General features: G+C 50.8%; 1 protein-coding gene across 1 annotated transcript; it reads right to left on the bottom strand.

Annotated features, from left to right (window-relative positions):
• Positions 1-1,301: 1,301 nt before the first annotated feature.
• Positions 1,302-10,861, bottom strand: GPR162 (G protein-coupled receptor 162). The gene is made up of 5 exons (XM_019476032.2): positions 10,621-10,861; positions 6,422-8,255; positions 4,066-4,255; positions 2,453-2,604; positions 1,302-2,204 (listed from the first exon to the last, which is right to left on the bottom strand). The coding sequence occupies exons 2-5, from the start codon at positions 7,286-7,288 to the stop codon at positions 1,677-1,679; spliced, it is 1,737 nt and encodes a 578-aa protein (XP_019331577.1). The 5' UTR covers positions 7,289-8,255; positions 10,621-10,861; the 3' UTR covers positions 1,302-1,676.
• Between the last annotated feature and the right edge of the window lie 7,012 nt (positions 10,862-17,873).

Raw genomic sequence — 17,873 nt, 5'->3', positions numbered from 1 at the left:
AGGCTGTCCTGGCTCCTGATCTCTGTTGGCCTGGGGCTGGCACAGCATCCCACCACCCCAAGGGAGCTGTGCCATCTCCATCTGTTCCAGGGAAAAAGCCCTCCTGTCTCGGGGCCTGGGCACATGGCCACAGTTAGGGTGATGTCAGGGAGGGGTATGCTGTGCTGCAGGCCTGGGGCTCTCTGGTGAGCTGTGGTTTACCCCTGGGTAAAAGCCTGCATGTGAGCAGTCACAGAGAAGTACCTTGCAAGGCAGTAAAGCTCCAGCCACGTGGTTTGTGTGCCAGATGCCCTCCATCTCTCCCCATTCCTGTGCATTTTTCTGTCCTTTTTCTCTCTGGCCACTGTAACTGGAGAGTGGCTTTATGAGTGCCTGGGCCAACCCAGCTGCAATATTGTATGGGACAACAGGTCCCCATCACTTCCTCCTGCCCTTCTTGAATTGGCTTCCCTGACTGCACCCCAAGACTGACCATAGCCTGGCCTTGTTTAGCATCCATAAACTAGACTGATTTAGCATAGGATGAGATGCCCCTCTTGTCTCAATGAACCCAGATGCCTCATTTTATTTCGTCCCAATGCTGTTTAGGCTCATGTTGTTTTTGGATGTAAAGGCCTGTGTATCTTATTTCACAGTTCTTTGGAGCCAGTCAGTCCCCTCAGCCTGTGGAAGGCTTGGAACCAGTGCCCTCGAAATGAAAGGCACTGTCTCCTGTTTATTGGCAGACCCTGGTTCAATCCCTACATCTGGGAGTAAAGCCGAGGGAATGCTGTGTAGGGTGCATGTCTGTGGTGGGGATTCTGCAGTCTGTGGGTGAAGGTCAGCAGTTCACATGGATGGGCCAAGGCCTGAGAGGCCTCTGGTGTAAGGGTGTCAGTGATGTGACTTTCACTGGTTTGTAGAGTCGGTCTGGCACAAAGAGATAGATTGGTTTTACGCAGGGTTAGGAAGCAGAAGCCTGCCCTCCTACTGTTAGCACCACTGCTGGAAAGAGCAGTAGTAGCAATGGGAATTCCAGCTGGACACAGAGTTACTCCTGAGACTGGCAGCAGAACTTTGCCTCTTGCTTTGTGAAAATCCTCCCTGGTACAGGACTCTGCCCCACTTCTTGCCCTGCACTGTTGCTATTAAGTATCTGCTGCCCACCACTTGGGCCAGCTGCCCTGTCCAGGTGGGTGTTGTGTGTTTCTTCCTGTCCCTCTCCCCAGCCTGGGAAGCTTCATTAAACATCTGATCAATCACTTCGTTTCCATGAAAACAAAACTATTATTAATGCATTATTTTAAAAACAGACACACAACTGACACTCCAAATATAGAATTTTAATACCATCCTCTGTCTGCCGTAGCTCCAGGAGTATTTCCTGTGATGGGGCAGAGCTAATGTAAGGGTGAGGCTAATGAGGGGGTGGAGCTAACAAGGGGGCAACAAAGCTGTGGTCCTGTTTATAACCTGAGAACAGGCACCGACTGCTAATGTCCATGGCTCCCTCCCATAGGCCTGTCACACTTCTTTGCCCCTACCAGCTCAGCATAAACCGAGGGCACCATTTCCTTTCTGTCAGCTGGAAACAGAGATGTGAACATAAATTATCTGTTAGGATCTGGGACTAGGGGAACGTTTAAAGTTATTTATTTAAAAATCCTGATGACACTGAATGTCTCTGACACTGTCTCTTATAGTTTGGGATCCTGGAAGGCCTGTGCCTCACAGGCTCCAAGGGTCCTTTCATGTAGTGCCTGCTCTCCGTCCTGCAGATGCCAGGCTTCACTGCCAATCAGCAAACAGTGCTGTGCCCAGTCAGAGCCCTCCTCCTCCATGTCACCTCCCAGACAGTGGTGACTGTCATGGCGTGGCATTAGCTGGAGGCGTGAGTGCCGTGGACTACAGGCAGGGGAGGGCTGTGGTGTCTCATCAATGAAGGTAGTGATCTCATCCCGGAAAAAGCAGGCGCTGGAGCTGGCCCCTCGGGGGCCCAGCCCCCCCTCCAGGAACTGCCGGAGCGTGGTCAGCTCATCTTCAGGGGGTCGCCGGCGGTGGTGGTAATCACGCAGTTCAGGAGGGAGGAATCCAGGACTGCCAGGTTTGCGGGGGGTGGAGATTCGGATGTCATCAGACGAGGACCATTTGTGAAGAAAAGATGGAGCAGAGCGGTGGGAGAAGATGTTTGTCTCATCATGGGACATTCTTCGGGAGATGGGGACCTGAATGAGGAACAAAGAGATGGCAGGTGAGAAGGGAAATGGTGGGAGGCTTGCCAAAACCAACAGAGAGTAAGCAAAGAGAGGGACAGAGGGCTATAGGGAAGACTAAATGAGTCATGCTGGGAGACCAGAACAGGGTGACCCCTTTAACTCTACAATGGAGTTCCAGACAAGGGAATTTTTCACTGTTAGGTATGAGGCAGAAAGGGCTGGAGGGTGGTGCATCCATTGCAGTCCCTACAGCTCACCTGCAGGTAATGCACCTTGTCTTGGGGGAGCAGCATGTGGTGCATGGGCAGTAGCTTGGCCTCTCTGGGGTCCCGTTTCACAGCTGCAGCTCCATTGGCATCAAATCGTACCTTGCAGATCCTGCCATCGCCGTAATCCTCACAGGCACCATCTGGAATGAAGGAAAGAAACAGTGCACTGTGCTGTCAGCCACCAGAGGGGACTGTCCTTTTACCAGATGTCCACTCAGCATGGTTAGCTCCCTCTTGCGTTGCCTCAGTTCTCAAAGTGTCCCACAGTTCCCCTCCTTGCCCTCTGGGTCTTCTCCTCCCTTCCCCTGCAGGACAACCCCTTCTTCCTAATGATCCCCTTCTCATCTGGCTGAGGGGGCAGGGCCAGCACACCATAGTACAGCAAGGACCTGATTGCCCTTCTCAAGGCTGGCTCTACCCTTGAAGCTCTTGCCACAAACACTGAGAGGCAAATGGCTCCTTAAATCACACTGCTGGGAAGCAAGCAACCTAACCTGCTAATTTGCCCTCCCCACCTCAGTCATTCTGTTCACCCTGTGCACCTCTGGTTCCAGCCTTGACACAAAGTTGTATTGCTGAAGCCTGAATTCCCAAATTCCTGCTTCCTGATGAAGCCTGTATTCTGCAGCTACAGCCTGAATTCTTCCTAACCCCCAGAAAGTGCTCTGCTCTCATCCCCAGTATTGCTCATTCCCTTGCTTAAGTGATGTTTCCCTTCCTACTGTACATCCCCAGGGCAGGATAAGGGAAGCAGCAGGGGCTTTGAGAGATACTCACTAGGGCTGTGCAAAGCTTCAGTCCCTGATCAGTTTGGTGGATATTCAGCCCAATTCAGTGGCTGAATCTCTGAATCCAAATCGAATCAAAGGACCCTTTAATCTCTCCAAATTGAATAGGAACCCTCTGAATCAATTCGGAGAGATTTGGAAAGATTCGGTGATTCAGACATAGACACAGCTTTAAATATTTTTTCTACATACCTCTAGGTAGCAGGTGGCTCATGAATGCTGCGATGCTGGGGCACATGGAGTGTCCCACAGGAGTGTGGGGGGCTCCCCAGCATGCTTGGCAGCTGATCCGGAAGTGGACCAGAAGCACTAACCAGTCCATTTCTGGGTTTGCCAGGGAGTGCGCTGGAGGCCCCCCCATGCCTTCCTAGCTCAGTGAATGATCCCTCCTGGGTTTGGGGGGGGTACCCAGGGTCCCCCTGCAGCTGATCACCAAGCCGGGAGAGCATGGGGAAGTCCCCCCATGTGCTCCCCGGCAGACCTGGAAGTGGACCAGAATTACTTCCAGTCCACTTGTGGGTTCGCTGCCAAGCACATGGAGGGCCCCCCCACACTCCTATCAGACGCTCGATCTGCCTCAGCATTGCAGCATTCACAAGGTGCGCCTGGTACCTCAAAGTATGTAGAAAAAACATTTAAAGCTGTGTCTGTGTCCAAATCACTGATTCTCCGAATTGGCATCGAATCTTCAGATTCAGATTCAGCTGAATTGAGTCAGGGACAGTGATCCAAATCAACAGATCAAATCACTGTCCCTGATTCGAGCCAAATCTGAACCGAATAGGGACCACTTCGGACACCCCTAGTGCTCACCTTCATCTCCATCTTCCTCAGACATGATGGCCACACACTGCTCCCACACAGTGCGGAGGTCAGCCCGATACCGCTCACAGGACCAGATGAAGGAGGGCAGCAGCAGGGTCTGCACCATGGAGCACCAGAGTACAGCAAGGACCATCCAGGTGGGGGCAGTGTCATAGCGCAGGCTGAAAAAACTCACCACCTTGGGGTGGGAAAGAGACAGTGAACACAAAAGAGGGAAACAAACAAAAAGGATGGGTGAAAAGGGAAGGAGAGAGAGAATGAGAATTAGTTCTCCAGTCAAAAGATGACCAACTAGCAACAAATTTTCAAAGTATTTGGTCTTGTGCCCTTATTTTTTTCTTTAAAAGTCTGGTTATATTTTATTTTCCAAATATCAGGGATGTTGAGTCTGGGCCGCCCTGGACTGACTAAATGGTTTTGCAGCTCAGAGAGCACTTGCTCTGAACTCTCACGCCATAATGGAAGATCTGTTACAGACGTCCTTTCTCTCAATATTCATTATGCACTGGAATTAAATAGGTGTAACCAAGAACACAGAATTTGAAACAGGGTAACGTTTGACTAAAGGTATCTTTTCTTAATTGCTACTTTTCAGTGTTATGAACTTTACCACTACTTCCATTGTCCAGAGACTTGGACAGACAAGAGCTAAAATACAAATAGCAGTAAAATATTAAAAAATACAACTTTTTGACCTTGTGTGTCTTGTTACACAGAAAAAAATAACAGACACGTCATTGTTTTAACCTGTGAAAGTCATCTGCTAGGCACTAGGATAGTTTCTAGCCCAATCCCCTGTTCTTACTTCTAGCCCAGTTGTTTTAGCCATAGGGGCTTGCATTTTCCAGATTCTTTTTTTAAGTCTGAGAAAAAACAGTTTGGCTATTTTGAGAATAAGGCAAAAATATCCCTGCTGCAAGGTAAGAAACTTCTTGTGAAATACAGAAATCTTTTGGTTGGGTGGGGAGAGGGAAGAGGGAGGTTTGGTTAAATTACCTTATTTATCTGAAACAAGATGAGTCTGAATTTAAAAATGCCACCAATATACATGGAAAATTATAAATTTATTACAACTTTTCCTGTATAGAATCTAATTATTGGAGGGCTGTCATAAACTTGCCTTTCCCACCACTGTGGCATGGCAACTAGCAGCATGGGGGCAGCCAGCCAGCCCCCCCCCCCCCCCCAATTCCTCTGCCCTATGAGTCTACCTGTCCCCCTTGCTACTTGTATCCCCCTGAGTCTGTGCTCCACCCCACCCCCCGCCCCAGCCTGTTCCCCCTTCTTCCTGCCACTGCTTACTCCATATGTGGTGGCTTTAGCTCTGGCATCAGCCTGGAACACAAAGCACATGGCGGCTTCAGCCCCAGCCCCAGCCAGGCAGGAGAGCTGGAGCCAGAATTGGAACCAGAGCTGGAACCACAGCAGTTCTCCTACTACTGCATGGTCTCCCCTACACTTCTCCTGGGGCACACACCACATGATCTCCCCTACATTCACCTCCCTCATTGCACAGACTCCTCACACTCCCTGCTCTCTCTCCACTGCATCATCTCTCTCCTACCCCACAGTTTCCCCACACTTCTACCTCCCCTGTACTACACAATCTCCCTGCACTCTCGACCCCCACCACATGGTCTCCTCTGGTTTAGGGTCAGAGGTAAAGCTGAGGGCATAGAAACTACCTGCCTCAGACCATACTTGAGTCTCAGATGAGGTTTCTTTTCCCCAGTGCTGAACAGGGAAGAAAACTGCATCTTGGATTTGAGTGAATACGGTATATAACAAACTGCATGTGGAGCTACAGGAAACCAAGAGGTTTCCCCATTTCCTCTCCAGCTTCTTGTGACATACCAGGAGGATCCTTCTTGAGTATCTGCCTAAAGGCTTGTCTGTATCCTATCAAAGAGTCAGACCCAGGGAGGATGGGGCTCAGTACATCCTAATCATGTCTTGCCCACCAAAGTCCAGTAATGCACTGCAAACCCAGAGGTTTTCCAGTGAGGCTTCTCTGGCCTCCAAGGACCTGTACTCAGGCCTGCTAAAGAGCTAGGAGGAGCCTTGAGCAGCCTTGCTGGTGAATTTCCAGCTGTGGACTGTCAGTGGACTTGGGTGGACAAGGCATGCTCAGTCCAATCTTCCCAGGATATGCTGGTACTGCAGTACAGACAAGCGCTACAGCTCTCCAAAGAGTGCTGTTGGCAGGATGGGGAGGCTGGCTGAGTACCTGTACAGATCTGGGGACCTGTTGACTGCATTCTCCATCCTGTCTTGCCCCTTCCACACTGCTTCTTGATAAAGGGATTGGGAAGCAGATGTGGTGAAGGGACAGGTCACTCCTTACCAAGATGGGTACCCCGGTGAGTGTGTCATAGAGAAAGACAATTGCGCTAATGAGGTTGGTCATTTGCATGGAGGTCTTGGCTGATTCAGAGCCATCCAGGGAGGACCTCCTCTTGCCCCTCACGTCCTCAACCACAATGGCTGGCACATTGAATGTATTGTGTCCTGAGGAAGAGCAGGAAGCAGTGGCTTCCTCTGCCCGTTGGTGATGGCACCGCTGGCGTCTTCGATGTGCCCACAGGGTCTGGTAAAAGGTGATGCCCACACACACCAAACCCATGACGATTCCTCCCAGGAGGAGGAGGCTGAAGCAGACACCAAAGCCCAGCCCGATCTTGCTGACAATGAACTGGCAGCCCCTGGCATAATAACGTTCACCGTTGTTGTGCCAGCCAATGGAGGGCAAGGTGGAAAGGATGAACGACACCATCCAGATGCCCATCACCGCATGCAGAGCCTGCTTCTTGGCATTGCTTAGTCGATAGTTGACTGGCCACCTCACCATCCACATGCGGTGGTAGGACAAGGAGGCAACGGTGAAGCAGGTGGCCAGAGCCAGGGTGTAGTACGTGGAGACAAAAACCTTGCAGATACTCTCGTTCCAGTCATAGTCAGAGGACTCACGCCGCAGCTGCACCACAGCGTAGGTGGTGAGGGGTACAGCCGCCATGAGGATGTGAGTTCCAGCAAGGAAGCAGAGCAGCAGTTCCAAGGGCTTGTGCTTCTGCTGCTTAGCTGTGATGCTCAGAATGATCCAGGAGTTGGCCAACAGGGCTAGCATCCCACATGCCAGCCACCACAGCGAGTTGTTGTGTAGGGTAGACTCAGATGGGTCCCCCATGCTGCTGCCCCCACCACGCTGCATCATGTCTCCCACTTTGGAAGCTGAGGACAAGGCAGGAGGATCATGCACAGGGAGTCCACCAAGGAGCCACCACTTCCCACCTCATCTGCTTCTAGTGGGAAACAAGGAGTAGGCACAGAAGGGGCCTCTGAGATACACTGCCATGGGGGGGAGGGAAGGGCAGGGCAAAAAGGGCAGAGCTCTTTTACTTTTTATCCCTCCTTTTCTGTCACTTCAAAATCTCTTCTTCCCTCTTTTGCTTCTTTGTTACCTGCTTTTTCACTCTTTGGATATGCCTTCCACTTTTTCTTTTTTTCCTTTGTTCCCCCCCAACCTCCCTGTCTTACTGTCACTTGATACTGTCCCTTGTTTCCTTATTCTCCTATTTTATTCCCTTCCCCTGTTCCTCTCTCAAGAATGGATGTTCCTTCCTCATGCTCCACCCACGTGCTCCTCTCTCAGTGAGACAAGCACTTGGTTCCACTTTGTTCTGGGGTGAGCAAGGGCCATAAACTAAGCAAGCAGGTATCTCTGGGACTCAGATCTATCCAGGTATTTTTTATGGGATGCAGATATGTGGCAGATGGTTGGCTCCTGCAGCTCTGGTGTTACAGGGGTTTAGGGCCTAACAGGTGAGAGAGAATATGGTGGGAGTAGGATGTGTCCTAAGGTAAAGGTTGTGCTTGGCATCCATGCAGTGCACGGTTCCCACTCATCAAACACAACAGGCTTAGAGAGTTAATGTCCTTGTCCTGCCCCCTGGTCTGCCACAGCTGAAAATGGGCAGTCAGCACTGAACAGCACAGTGAAGAGACGAGAATCTTTTCTTTTTGTAGCCCACCAAGCACTCACGAGACAGTGCTCTTGCAGTTGCTCTGATGGTTCACTCTGCTTCTTTAAGCCCTCTTCTCATGCAAGGGATATCTAGCAAACAAGTGGGAAGGGATGATTCTTTTGCCAGGCTCCCTTGGAGATTCAGCTCTCAGATTCACTGCAGAAGAGAGAGAATTGCTACTTAAAATACTTCCATTTCCCCAATTCTCCAAGTTGTTCACACACAGAAATAAATCATTCTGATTTAAGCTGTATGGGGCTATCTCTGTGACTTCTGGAGCACTGTTCTTAACCTTTTTACACTTGAGGCACCATTCAGAAAATACCTGTTCTTAGTTTCCACTTGTTTTTTAACTAAAGAAAAATACTAGAGCAATTCTTTCATTGCAGAGAACTCAGAAAGACCACAACAGGTCAGAATATTTTTAACACCAGATTCCTATTTGAAATCCCTGGGTTTATCTTGTGCATCATGTTTGCAAGCCTTACAGTGCTAACATTGTGTGGCATCCACTGGTACCCTTGAAAGGATCTTAAGGCACCCCAGGATGCCACAGCATTCTGGTTGAGAATCCCTGTTCTGGAGAGTTGGATGTCCTGATTCACTGCTATCCTGACCTGCAGCCTCCTTCAGTTCTAGTACTGTCTTCTTGCCACCCTTACCAGTTCTGCTGACATACCTCAGTCCTGAGCTGCTCCTTCTCCAAGCCCTGCTGTCCTGGGCTCTCCACATGCCTCAGTCCTGACCTACAGCCCCCACTTTATTCTACCAGCTATGGACTCTTTTGCACAAAGACCTAGAAAGCACCTTCGAAAGCACCTAGAATTCAGACCTTTAAACCTTCTCCTCCCAGATGTCAAGCCTGCAGTCCCCAGAATTCTCTGGAGATGCACCTCTGTCTTAACTTAAGGCTCTGTCTCTTATCCCAGGCTTGGACTCCCCTTGCAAATCTCTGCTAATCCCCTTCCCTCAGTTGAAACTTGTATCCTCCCACCTCCCTTTTATTCCAGTTGTGGGTCCATACAGACAACTCTTCCAGTCCCCCTTCAGCCTGACTATAGGAAGTCATTCCCCCCCACATTTCTACTGAGGCACCATGGTCCCAACTTATTCCAGTTCTGGACCCTCACACCCAGCTCTAGGAAAGCCCCTCAATCCTGACCTGCAGCACTGACGTCTGTCTCTTCCTGTCCTGTGTTCTCTGTGCAACTCTGCATCTGTCCCCTGTCCCTTGTCTGTCTCCATTGTCCCTTGCTGTTCCAGGCATGGGCTCTTCACACAGCTTTGACTGCCTCTCGCTCCTGCCCAGCAGCACTCCCCCCTGTCCTGCTATTTCAGTCTTTGGGTCTCAGTATTTCTCCACCAATGCCCCAGAATCTTAATCTACCTTCTGCTGTCCTATTCCACCCTTACATGTGCCCCACAGCTCTGAGGACCCATTTAAATCATGACCCATATACCCGTTTAAGTTCCAGTCATGGGGCAGTGTGCCCAGCCCAGCTGGTACTCTGAATCCTGACCTGCATCCCCTTGCCCCAGCAGATCTGGGCTTCTGATGCACAGCTGTCCTAATGCACCACAATTCTAATCCCTGGGCCCAGTCCTGGGCATGCCACACAGCTTTGCCAGCATCTTTCAGTCCTGACCCCTCCTCCCCTGCTCTCAGGTCCTGGCTCATCCACACTGCTTTCCCAATGGCCTTCAGCCCTTCTTTCTATCTGGCTCCCTGTGCTCTCACCCTCTGGTTTGCCACCTGAGGCCCTGCAACACATTTCACTTGGCTGAGGCAGGCAGTTCACCTGCCACAATGGCTTTAAAGGACTCCATGCTCTGACACAGTTGGCAATCTTTTCTCTGTATCGCCACACTCCCAGTTAGGCCCGTGGCCTCTGGAGACTGTAACGGAGCCAATGATCTTTAGTGACTGGTGAGGCAGATTGTTTTCTTGCAGCCTCTTCCACCACTGCTGACCTGCTGTTCCCTTGCTGTTATCCAGACCGGCTGGCAACCCTCCTACCTCCCTGCTGGCACCGGGCTGCTGCCCACTGTGCCCGGGGCCTTCCAGCGGCAGAGCCCTGCTCTCTCCACATGGATGCACCCTGCTCCCGGCAGCCAGCCACCCTGCCAGCGGGGAACTTCCAGCCCAGCCTGGCGGAGAGGAGAAACTCCTGGTCCAGTGACTCAGGGAAAGGCAGAGGAGGAAGGAAGATGGGCTGCGGAAAAAGAGCGAGCCTTGGAAGAAAACCCTGCCGACCCCTGATGGGGGGAGGGCGGGATGTGCCAAGGGGGCATCGTGCCACCTGCGGGGCCCTGGGGAAGGCGCGGTCAGGAGGCGCGGGGCCTTCCCAGCAGCCTGGTCCTTGTGTGTGCCACAGAGGCCGGGGGGGCTGGGGCAGCTGCCACGGCTATGGCTGCGCGGCGGCGAGGGGGCAGCGCCGCCGGCTCCTGCCCTGGCCTGGCCTGGCTGCAGGGGCGCGGGGAGGAGGCGGGAGCGGGCGCGGGCTGCGGCGGGCGCACCTACCTTGGCCGGCGCTGGCTGCCATGGCGACCGCAGCATCTCCCGGCGGTGCGAGCCGGCCGGCCGGCGCGGGCTGCGTGTGTGCCTGTGTGTGTGTGTGTGTGTGTGTGTGTGTGAGTGCGTGTGCGCCCGCCGGCCGGGCAGGGGCGGAGCGCGGCGGGGGGCGCCCGGCCCCCGCTTCTGCCGCCGGGAGGCCCCAGCGCGGCGCAGCCGGGGGCGGGGGCGGGGAGGGCAGCGGCTCGGCGGCGGCATCGACTGCGGAGGGCGCGTGTGCGCGTGAGTGTGTGTGCCCTGTGGGTGTGTGCGGGCGTGACAGCCCGCGTGTGCGTGCGTGCGACAGCCTGCGACGCGTGCGTGCGCCCGTGTGTGTGTGCGCGCGTGTGGTGGCGGGGGCTGCGGGAGGCGTTTGCTGCTCGCGGCCAAAGGAGCGTGTCGGGCCGGGCCGGTGCGTGCAGGCCCGTGTACAGCACATGGCGGCGGGCGCTGGCTGAGGGTGCGAGGCTCGCGTGTGCCACGGGAAGTGCGTGCGTGTGTGCATCAGGCATGCTGTGTGGGGAAGGATGAGGCACAAGGTGTGTATGTGTCTCGGATCAAGTGCTCCCTGGGGGGATGGGAGGGACAGGACAGGGTGGGTGTGTTTGAGAGAGGGAGCCTGCATGAGCACCCAGGCCCTCACCTTACACTTCAGGGTTCAGCCCTGGCTGGTTCAGGACAAGCTGTGCTCTGAACAGCCGGCAGTTTGGCAGTCCCTCTGCCCCTCTCTTGTCTCCTCCACCCCCAAAGCTCCTAGGCTGGGGATGTGCAGGCACAGGGGTCCCTCCTGGGCAGACGTGTTGTGGATCCCCCCTAGACAAGCCATGAGGAGCAGGGTGTCAGGTAGTCAGATGCAGCACTGGGGCCTTGGGGGGCTGATGCCACCAGGGAGGTCTCCAGGCAGCAAGGGCCCCTGAGACCACCACAATGCAGAGCCTGGCTGGGGCAGCTAAGAGCACTCTGGCATTCTGGGCCTTTCCTTTCACTACCAGGGTGCCTGGCCCCAGGGCAGCTGTGAGAGCAAGACTGGGAGAGAGATGTGTGAGCCCCGAGCGTTGCAGACTTCACTGGACTAAATCCAAGGCTAGAGGGTCTTTCCTGGAAAACAGACCACTGTACTTCTTCTCCTCCAGGCCCCAAGACACCAGCTGAGGTGACTGTACCCATGACTTCTTCATGGATGTTAAATTTGAGCAACAGCATCTCTCCCCTCTTCCACTTGGGATGGGAGTCCAGGCTTCCAGACACTGGGAGATCTGGGCTCCTCCCAGCTTTGCCACACACATGTGGTTTCAAGTGCCTGGGGGGCAAAGGGATTTTTGCCTGAGCTCCATGGTGTGCCTGGATGAGGAGAGTCTGAGAAGTCGATGGAGCCATCTGTTGTGCTGCGGAATCTCTTGGCTCTCAATGCCGAACAGCAATAATAACAGCAAGGCTAAGGAAGGGGGTGGGACTGATGTCACAAGAACCAAAGAGAACACAACTTTTTTTTTTGTGACATTTCTTTAGCATCTGGGGATGGGACCTGCTTCATAAAAAGCAAACAGAAACTGGGAAGTATCGGGACAAAATATCACGGCTTCATGTTAGGCAGAAAGGCAAAGACAGACATGGAGAGGGACAATTGGCCCAGTTTATGCTTTCTCATTACTGTACTCTGAAGGCTTTTCCGTGGCTGGAGGCTTGATATTACCCCTCTCACAGGCCTTTGATGAGAGGGATGTACTAGAGGCGTTGCCACAGGGCTGCTGTACTCTGGTTATTTCTAGGAGCACAGTAAGTGTCAGAATGGATTAGCCCATAGACTATCCAGTCAATGTCTTGTCTTTGGTGGGCAATTATTGACTAACCTGCCCTCAGGAATCGTTTCTTCCAGATTCCTGTCAATTAGCTCTCGGCTTATGTTCTGAAGTAGGAAGCTGTATATCTACTGCTGCCAAGTTCTGTGCAGTTCCATTTGTGACATTTTATACAAATTATTAATGGGCTAATTAGCATATAGCCACATGCTGCTGGTGACAATATGTTTGTACTTAGAGCTGGTGAAAGATCTTTGTTTGACAGCCTTTAAGACTGAACTTTGTTTATCTATAGGGCAGCAGTAGTACAAGTTCCCTCTGTATGCAGCCTTGCCTCAGCCCTGATCTGGATGGTGATATCCTGCAGGGTTCACAGGGTAGTTTTTCCATAGTGGTCCGTGTACTTCTTTGGACTGTGTGACAATTTGTGGAAAACATGGTTGTGACCAGTGTTGGGGGAGAAATGTAATTCCATTTTGTGGGGGATTTTGATTTTAAAATGTGTTCTTCTTCCAGTTGGAGTGAAATAGCAATGTTTTGAAACATTGTGGGAAAGGGAAGGGAGTTCATAACCACAGATCTATGGGGGCCACAGCCTGCCAAGGGTCTTCCAAGGAGACATGAGGGGGAGCTGGCAGAAAATCAGGCAAGTTTCTGAAGAGACTGTGAAAACTGTTCCAGTCTTATTCAATAAAGTTCATTAAATTGCTGAATTCCAATGAAAAAATGCTTCATTGAAACTTTTCCGACCACTTGCACTGCTAGGTGCAAGTGCGTGACGTAGGGACTGGAACTGAGACCCCACCAAACTCATCTCATATAAGTCACTGAATATCCATTTGGTGGGATCAGTTTTTAATCCATCCTGAATCTGTAGTTCAGATTGAGGATTTCTAGCTAAGCGGATTTGTAGCTCATTAGAATGCCCTGAGGCACCCAGGCCCCTAGTAAGTGCCAATATTATTTTGCTTTCTGGAAAAACAGGTTTCTTAAAATTCTGCTCTTTCTGAAGCTTACACAGGAAGGATCACTGACTCTTTGGGCACGCAGGCAAAATGACCCACACATTATTTACTATCCTTGTCCTTCAAACTACAGTCAAGTGCCACATCCTTGAAAGAGCAGCTGCCATTGACTGTGACACAAACAGAAAATACAGTTCTCTGACAAATATCCCAGCATCCAAATTAACTTCTAAATATAACACTATGCAAAATAGAATCATTTCAGCTATTATCCAGGACCTTCCCACTACCTGGGGGGGAGGGGTCATACATACATGCATTTTTCTGTTTCACACAAATCATGAACCCATGATCCTTAGATCTACACTAACCAATCTGCCACTGGGTTACATAACTCTTCGTGTGACTGCTCCAGGATGCTGATTGGGTTCTGTTCCAGGCTGTATGAGCGGAGTACAGTCTAATGGCCAGAGACAACCCAACCAAGCACATGAATTGCACCTTCTCACTACAGAGGCAGTACAGATGTAGCTTTGGTCTGTCAGATTAGAGCCTAGATTCTATTTCTAGATCTGCCTGAAACAATGTAGTGAAGCCTCTCAATTATTTTACCTGCAAACTGGGTGAGTGATAGTTGATTTAGCTAAAGTAAGGGGACACAAGTCATTGATTAATATGACTTATGAACTGCTCAGAATACCAGTACTAACATTATATACTGAAAGAGTTGGGATGGAAATTTGCAGCCTCTGTGGTTACATTCAAATGCACATGTCTTTCGGCAACTGGGCACCGTGTAAAGGGAAGATCTCTTTCTCATCTATGTGTGTGACATTTTTTCTTGAGGTAAGGGAAGGTGTGACAGTTCTGTCAAATGCATGAGAGTTACAAATCAAGTTATTTGGCAGAACCATACATTTCTCCTGCTTTTGCCTGTGCCTAATGCAACAACATGAATGTTCCCACTATCTACAAGCATCTAGGCCAGTGGTCTCCAACCTTTTTATGGTGAAGATCACTTTTTGGCACCCCAGGATCTATTGCCTCCCCCCGCCTCCTGGACAAGCCACCCAGGCTCTGACCCCACTCACCCAGCCCAGCCTGGGGGGCACGGGGTGTGGCTCAGCCCAACCACGTGCATCCTCCCCTTCCCCATCGTGGAGCCTCTGACAGACTGAGATTGCCTGACCACTGATCTAAGCCATTTGAGAATCTTGTTGAACTCTTGGCTCAATGCTGCCCATGAGCAGTGAGGTCCACAAGATGTATGATGTGTAAAAGTATTTTCTTTAGCCATTTTAAATGCGCTACTTTTCAATTTCACTGAAGTCCCTCTTGTTCTCATTTTCTGCAAATGGGTAGTCAGAGAGCTTGGTTCAAGTTTTCTGTGTCCCATCCATTATTTTGTAGGCATTTTTTCTTTAAACAGAACAGGACTTTTCTCTGAGTGGCTTTACCAGATTCGGAACACATTTAATCATAGAAGCACAGAAGAATAAGGCCAGTCCAGGCCCCTGTTGGATGTAGGGTAGCAGACACCAAAGATGAAAGGATTAGGCTTCAAAATGACTGATTAATTGGAAAAGGATCTAAAATAAATAGGACAAAATTTAATGAAGATGAGTGCAAAGTACATCCCTGTCTAAACCACCCCGAACAAATGTTTGCCTGACCTGCACTTAAAAACTTCTAATGATGGACATCCCACAGCTGCTCTGGGGAATTTGTTCCAGTGCTTAATCACCCTCACGGTGAGAAAGTTCTTTCTATAATAGCCAGCCTACATCTCCCTTGTAGTTTAAGCCCATTGCTTCTTGTCCTGTGCCCTGTAAACAACAAAAAAATGGTTGATTACAATCCTGTTTATAAATCCCCTTGTTGTAGCTGAGGATTGTTATCAAATCCTTCCTCAGTCTTCTCCAGACTAAATAATTCCAGTTCCTTGGAATTCTCTTCTTAATTCCTGTTTTTAGACCTCTAATCATTTTGGTTGCTCTTGGCTGGACTCTTTAATTTGTCCACATCTTCCTTAAAGTGTGATCCCCAAACTGGACACAGCAGTCCAGGTGAGGCCTCACCTATGCAGAATAAAGTCAGTTGGTTTCTGTCACAAGGTGTTGCTTTTCTGTTTTCTTGTCCTCTAAGTCTAGAAGACTTCTGGGCTAAGTACAGACAGTCAGAAAACCTGAGGCTGAATTGATTCAGTCTTTGCAGGTTCATCTGAGCTGTGTAGATTGAACCAATAAGCAAGTGAACAAACATTCATTGTTGATTCTGGAAATGCAGCCACATGCCTGCAGTAGCCCAGGCCAGAAGCCAAGGGGTGCTAGAGGATGCCTCCCTGCTCCACTGGAGCAGACAGCTTGGGTCAAATCTAGCTCCACCCCCTCCACCAGGGGTGGGGGGGCAGGGCATTGCCGAGGAAGTGCAAAGCATCCTGAGATGCTGGAGGACTGTGAGTTAACTTGAATCTGGAGGAGTCCAGCACTTCTGCAGGCAGCTTAACCAAGGTGGCTGCAAAGTAAACAGCCAAGGCTGAAGCAAGGGTTCAAAGCCAAGGACTAATTTGTGCCCTTTGATTTCAGAGAACTCCTCCTCATAGTAAATGAGGAGAATGGCAGAGAATGGGGTGCTGAGAGCTCCAGAGAGGAGATTCCCTGGTTCATGCATACAGGGGACAGCATGCCAGTGGCAGTGGAGATCAGACAGCGGAAAACTGCTTTGAGAAGCCCATCTGTTAACAAACCCCTCTAGTGATTGGGAGGGGTTTGAATGCAAACCCACACACAAAACCCAGGTTTTCTGCTAGCAAGACCATGCTGCCAAATACTACATAGTAAAGAAATTGTCAGAGCAAAGCTGGGCAGCTGCAATTTCCCCCCTTCTACAGCATCACAATCCCCCTCACCACAGGGGAAGGGCAAGCTGAGCAGCTGTAAGGTGCTCCATTGTCACCGCTGGACTTGGCTGATAAGCCATTACAGTAAAAAGCAGCAATTGGAAACATTGGTTTTCTCATTGAAATAATGGAAAACAATAAACAGCTGACTGAAGTATGAGGCTTGCTCTTTGGGGATATAGCAAGAAGCATTCAGAGCCACTCTGGACCAAAGACAATGTTGAGGAATAGGAGGCCTCCCCTGCTGAAGCCCCAGGGAGGATGAGTCACACAGCCCAACTGAATGGATTGATTCTGACAGACACCACCAGAATCATAGCCTCACACCTTCTGGCTGAAGGACAGAAATTGACTAGGAAACAGAAGGGACCAAGAGAAGTATGGCCATGAGCTAGTTTAGTTTAGACATTTCTGTCTGAGGATAGCTGGACAGGGCAGCATCTTTACAAAACACACAGGGTGCCAGTGCCCCTCCAACCTGACCTACAGCCCTTCCAAGGTATTCCAAGGTATTTCAGGGGCAGCATGGCCCAGGTGGGCAGCCTGGCCAAGGCCATGCTGTGTAGGTGGGTGTGTCCATGCAGGCATCCATGCAGGCAGCCACCACTTCCAGGGACTGTCTGCTGCCTGCAGTAGTGGGACTGGACAACCACACTTCACTTTTTACTGGAAAATTAAACTGCTCCTGGCCCGGGCATCTAAGGCAGCCAGGAGGTTTTATATTCCTTGCATTAAGTAGAGATGGATTATGTGGCAATGGTGCCCCTGGCAATCAAGTCACCCCTTGGGGAGCATGGGCCAGGTGGGCACCCTGGGTAGGGCCATGCTGGGCAGGCAGGGGGTCTGTGCAGGCAGCAACTGCTTCCCAGGGCTGCCTGCTGCCTGCAGTACTGGGAGCAACTGGCTACAATTTGCTTTTTACTGGGAAATGAAACCGCTCCCTGCCACTGACAATCAGCCCCCCACCTGGGAAGCCAAGGTAGCATGGCCCAGGGGTCATCCTGGCTGTGGCCATGTGGGACAGGCACAGGTCCATGCAGACAACAGCTGCTTTTCAGGACACTGGCATAGCCTGGGAGTAAGAGGCACAGGTAGGACCCTTTGGTTAGCCAGGTAGAAGTGGCAAGGTGCTCTTTTGGCGCAGCCTGACCACCAACCCCCGTGGTTGTGGGGCGAGCTGCCAGCAGACCAGGCAACCCCTGAGCTGCAGGGGGGTCAGTTCCATCCCCTGTGCAGTGGCAGTTTAAAAATATGTTAAAAAGTAATTAAATTAGAGAAATGACACTTAATTAAATTTATTAAAATAATGAAATTGCAACAGTTTTGGTGAACTGTACGTCAGTGACCTGTGAATTACATATCAACGACTGGTCTGTAGTGGGGATTAGTGGTTTGGCAGTGCCTTCTGCTATAATTCAGTACCAGATAGATCAGCAGGGTGGATTCTTATGCTGTGCCCCCTGCAGGAATTTATTGTGAATAGATTTATTCAGTTTAATAGTCATCACTTGTACACACTGACAGAACAAATTTAAACACAGTGTGTCCATTTTGGGGGCA

This window comes from Alligator mississippiensis, chromosome 1, assembly GCF_030867095.1.
Source record: "Alligator mississippiensis isolate rAllMis1 chromosome 1, rAllMis1, whole genome shotgun sequence".
Taxonomy (NCBI): domain Eukaryota; kingdom Metazoa; phylum Chordata; order Crocodylia; family Alligatoridae; genus Alligator; species Alligator mississippiensis.
Note: the sequence above shows the minus strand (reverse complement) of the source record. Positions and strands in the feature narration are given on the sequence as shown.